The sequence below is a fragment of the Mytilus trossulus genome, unplaced genomic scaffold (genome assembly GCF_036588685.1).
Source record: "Mytilus trossulus isolate FHL-02 unplaced genomic scaffold, PNRI_Mtr1.1.1.hap1 h1tg001023l__unscaffolded, whole genome shotgun sequence".
Classification (NCBI taxonomy): domain Eukaryota; kingdom Metazoa; phylum Mollusca; class Bivalvia; order Mytilida; family Mytilidae; genus Mytilus; species Mytilus trossulus.
The window spans coordinates 21,018-25,383 of record NW_026963604.1 but is presented as its reverse complement, the minus strand read 5'-3'; the positions used below and the strand labels follow the sequence as shown (position 1 = coordinate 25,383).

The following is a 4,366-nucleotide window of genomic DNA, read 5'->3' as shown; positions in this document are numbered from 1 at the left end:
TAGATAAGGTTTTGAACCCTTTACAGTGAGTAAGCATTTTTCAGAGTCATGTGAGACTTAACCTAATTAGTGGTAGAAAAAAACAAACTTAAACCTAAATTCTAAAGCTATTTGCTTCCTGTGGTTAATTGTAAACTGCAGGAGAAATGGATCTAAGGTGTTAATTTTTTTCGTTTGCCCTAATTTTGGTTGCTCATGTGATTTTTTGGGGTTTGAAAACTAGACTATCTGTATCTTAAAATCAAAAAATAAATAGAAATCAAGTCATATGAAAGTTCCCAAAGCGTAATTCATGGGTCACTTAAAGTCTAAGCAAAAAAGTAAATCAAAAATAAAATAAAATCAAAATGACACACTAATGCCTGGGGGGGCTGATCTGGAGGGGAGGAAATAGGAAAGCAGGTTAAATAGAGGTGACAAAAATGTGGTGTGCAGCAACAAAATGAAGCTAAATAAAATTGTGAAACGTAGAAGCGTGAGCTTGTAAACAAGGTTGTGTGAGCGTCTTAAAAAGTAAGTGTTAACAATAGTATGTAATATTAACACGCCTAAAAGGGGGTTAGGTGGGTTATAAACTTACAAAGACTACAAGTGATGAAGTTTATGTCTGGTCCTGAGGTCCCTTTTAAGTGAGTTAGTTTCGTATAAAAGGTTTTTAAGCAAAGCAATGTTCTGTCACAGATCTGAGTGCTATAGACAATATTGTATAGGGCCTTTTTATGTAAATAAACGTGGCGTTAGGCTGTTAAATGTGCTGGTTATAGGATGGTTACATAGCAATAATTACTATATTTGCCTTCTGGGCAAAAATTTTAATGAAATTAGTGTACGCTGGGTGAATAAATTAAGCTAGAATGTTGAGCTGTTAATTGAAAATCCCAGTAATTTGCTTAGGGTATAAGATTCTTATTCTCAAGCCAGATAGCCTGTCTCTTAAGTTGTGTTTAGTTGCTAATGTTAATATAACTGAGAGCTACAAATTCTTCCTAGCTTAGTTGTACGTGGGGGGATGGCCCAGTTGCTTTGATGAAGCTAAGCTCAAAAGTAGTTTATTGCTCTGAGGTGTTATAAAGAAGTATTATAGTACGTAGGACTTTGATTCCTAAAGAAAAAGTTAAAGCTTTTCTTTATAAACAATTTAAGAGGAGTTAATTAGTTTTAGGCTCATCTCACTGAGGTTTTTTAGAATTTATCTTTCTAAAGAAATGCACACGATTGCCTCATAAAAAGCTTACTTGAAGTAAAGTGGGGCAAATAAATTTTAGTACTTCTTGCATAAGGGTAAAGCGAAGAGGCCTGTGTGTAAAAGAAGAGCAACAAGACCCTGCGAAGCTTTATTTTAATTGAAGTTTTTGGGTTTGTTAACCCAAAAGCTTATGCATAGCTTTAAGGTCTCTTTTAAGCGAGCGAGTTTTTAGCTAAAGCAATACTTTGTGACGGATCTGTAATGACATAAATAATATTGTATAATAGGCTGATTAACTTATAAAAAGGGTTCTTTTTATGTAAATGAGTGTGTTGCTTAGTGATAGATTGTTGAATGTGTTGGGCACTAGAGAGGCTGTATGAGAGTGGCTTAGGCAGGGGTTTGCTGCAAAAAAAGGCTTACTGTTAAGGGGTGTGTGAGATGGTTTTTTTTCATATAAAAACTGAGTGTTTAGAATAGACGTTGGAGGAGGGGACTTATGTCAGGGCGGAGGGGGTGACACTGTTAGGGTGCTCCCATTACCTGAAACTATTTCAGCTGTTGGAGATGCTGTTGTGAATGGTGTCGCTGAAGTTGTTCCTGATAATCAGGAGGAAGGGGGCCCCCATGCTGAGGGTGGCTATGTTCCTTTAGAAGAACAAATAGCTGTTGTGGAGCCTGAAGTCCCAGCTAATGTCTGTCAGCCAGTCGAGCAGAGAAATGTGGTTGTAAGTGAAGAAGACAGTGTTCCTGATGTTAGTAAAGACGGGGTCAGTAGTTATTAATGCTCATAGTTAAAGTTTATTGGTGTATTAATAGTTATAATTTATTAAAATAATCCATAAGATAAGCAAAATTACAGTTAATTCGTTTATTGTTAGGCTGTTATGGTCTATTTAAAAACTGGTCAATACGGGTCTCCTTACACCTAATTAACTTGGTTTTAGTGTATGCTTGAAAGGCTACAAAGCCTTTGCGGGGAGTAAGCATTCTTCAGGACCACATGAGATTCAACCTAATTATTGGCAGAGAAAGTGGTGAATTTGACCCTTAAATTCTAAGTTACTTGGGCTCTATAGCTAATTGTAAGCTGTAGGATAATGGGGATTTGAGACGTTTATTTCCTCATTTACCCCAGCTCTGGTTGCTCATGTGGTTTTCGGTTCGAAAACGAGGCGTGTATCTTAAAAATAAAAAAATTTTTGAAGCGTAAGTTGTTGGTCGCTTTAAGTCTAATTAAAAATAAAGTAAAAATGGAGCAAAAACAAAGTTGGACACTTAACACTTTGGGTGTCTTCAGAGGTGTAAAAAGGGGGGTCCAAGCTTATGTGTACTCATAAAAAAATGCGGTGTGCGGGGGGTTTGTGCCTGTATATATAACAAAAATTCATGAGGTGGCCGAGGAAGAGGTGGTGAGCTGTAAACTCATAAACAAGGTGTAGGCCTTTCTTATGAGATGGTTGGTAACAATACTGTGAATAATATTAACACGCCTAAGAGGGTTGGTCCGTGACGAAGTACTAATAAGTTGGTGAAGATTATGAATGACAGGTTCTATGATTTGCCTTGTCCTGTAAACTTAAACGCTTGGTGAAGGTTTGGCTCTATACTAGGCTTGTGCCTAATTATCCAACTTCTAAGGGGTCTTTTATTGTCAACTCATTATACTGCTCATGAAGACATGGCATTCGATTCTGTAGTACATATTATGCGTAATGTGGAAAAAGGATGAATGTTGCGTAATATTCATGCAAATGGGTCCTCTATGTTTTTTATCTGTATTTATGCGCACATTGCTCGTGGGCTGTATTATGGGTCTTATTTAGATAAGACAGTGTGGTATTTTGGGGTGCATTTGTTTTTGTTAACTATGGCGGAGGCTTTCCTCGGTTACACTTTGCCTTGGGGGCAAATGTCATATTGGGGGGCTACTGTTATTACTAATATACTTAGAGTGATCCCCGTAGTAGGAGAGAGTATGCTCCGCTATGTATGAGGGGGTTGGACCGTGTGTAATGCAACTCTAAAGCGGTTTTATACTTTACACTTTCTCTTACCGTTTGTGATAGTGGCGGTTGTTTTTTTACACCTGTTTTTTTTACATGAGAAAGGGAGTAATAACCCTTTGGGTATTGAAAGAGGTACTATGTGTGTGCCCTTCCACCCCTTCTATACTATTAAAGATCTTTTTGGTTATGTTTGCTTTAGGTTCTTTTTTATATATTTAGTGTGTGTGGATCCTGAGCTGTTAGGGAATCATTTAAACTATTGGCCTGCTAATCCTATAAAAACGCCAATCCATGTTCAGCCTGAGTGGTATTTTATGTTTGCTTATGCAATCCTTCGTTCAATTCCTCATAAAGCGGGGGGGGTATATGTTATGTTTTTGTCGATTGTAGTATTATACCTAATTCCTAGTCTTCACAGAGGTAAGTATCGAAGTTTATGTTTTTACCCGTTTAATCAAGTAGTGTTTTGAGTGTTGGTTGGTAGGTTTATTAGGTTAACATGGATTGGTGCTCGCCCAGTGCGGGAGCCTTATATCATTTTGGGGCAGTGTCTTTCAGTCATTTATTTCTCTAGGTTGTTATTAAACCCTCTTTCTTTGTGGGTGTGGGACAAGCTGCTTGAATACCCTAAATTCTGTAGGAGTCGTCCTGTAGACCTGAAATGGTTTAAGTTTTTAGCTTATTTCAAGTTATTAAAATTAGTAAATCGCGAAAGTAGCGCACGTGAGTGGGCTAATAAGTGTAGAAAAATATAAATATGTCTTTTTACGGGAGTCGATATTTTGGTGATATTGTCCATGGGGAACTAGGGAAAGACCTGTTCCGGTACCATGGTTTTGTGATGATAGTAGCAGTGGCTGTGTTGGTCTTTGTTATATATATAGGATGCGTAATCCTTCTTACTAAATTTTCTTATCGCCATTTCTTGAACCGTCAACGATTAGAATTTTGATGGACTATTGTGCCAATGTTGATGTTAGTAGGGTTGTGGTTTCCTTCTATAATTAACCTATATTATATAGAAGAAGTAAAACGGCCCCGGTGAAATTTTAAGGCGATTGGGAAACAATGGTACTGATCTTACGAATTTTGTCGCAATTTAGACACTCCAAGCTCTAGAGAAAGCGCTGAAAGAATTTCGTGTTATACAATTGATTCTTACATAGAAGAC

The 4,366-nt window shown here is 37.4% G+C and overlaps 1 protein-coding gene across 1 annotated transcript; it reads left to right on the top strand.

Annotated features, from left to right (window-relative positions):
- The first annotated feature begins 2,642 nt into the window (after positions 1-2,642).
- On the top strand, positions 2,643-3,950 carry LOC134703425 (cytochrome b-like). The gene is given in 1 exon segment (XM_063563484.1): positions 2,643-3,950. A coding segment is annotated over 1 exon segment (1,308 nt).
- Positions 3,951-4,366: the final 416 nt, after the last annotated feature.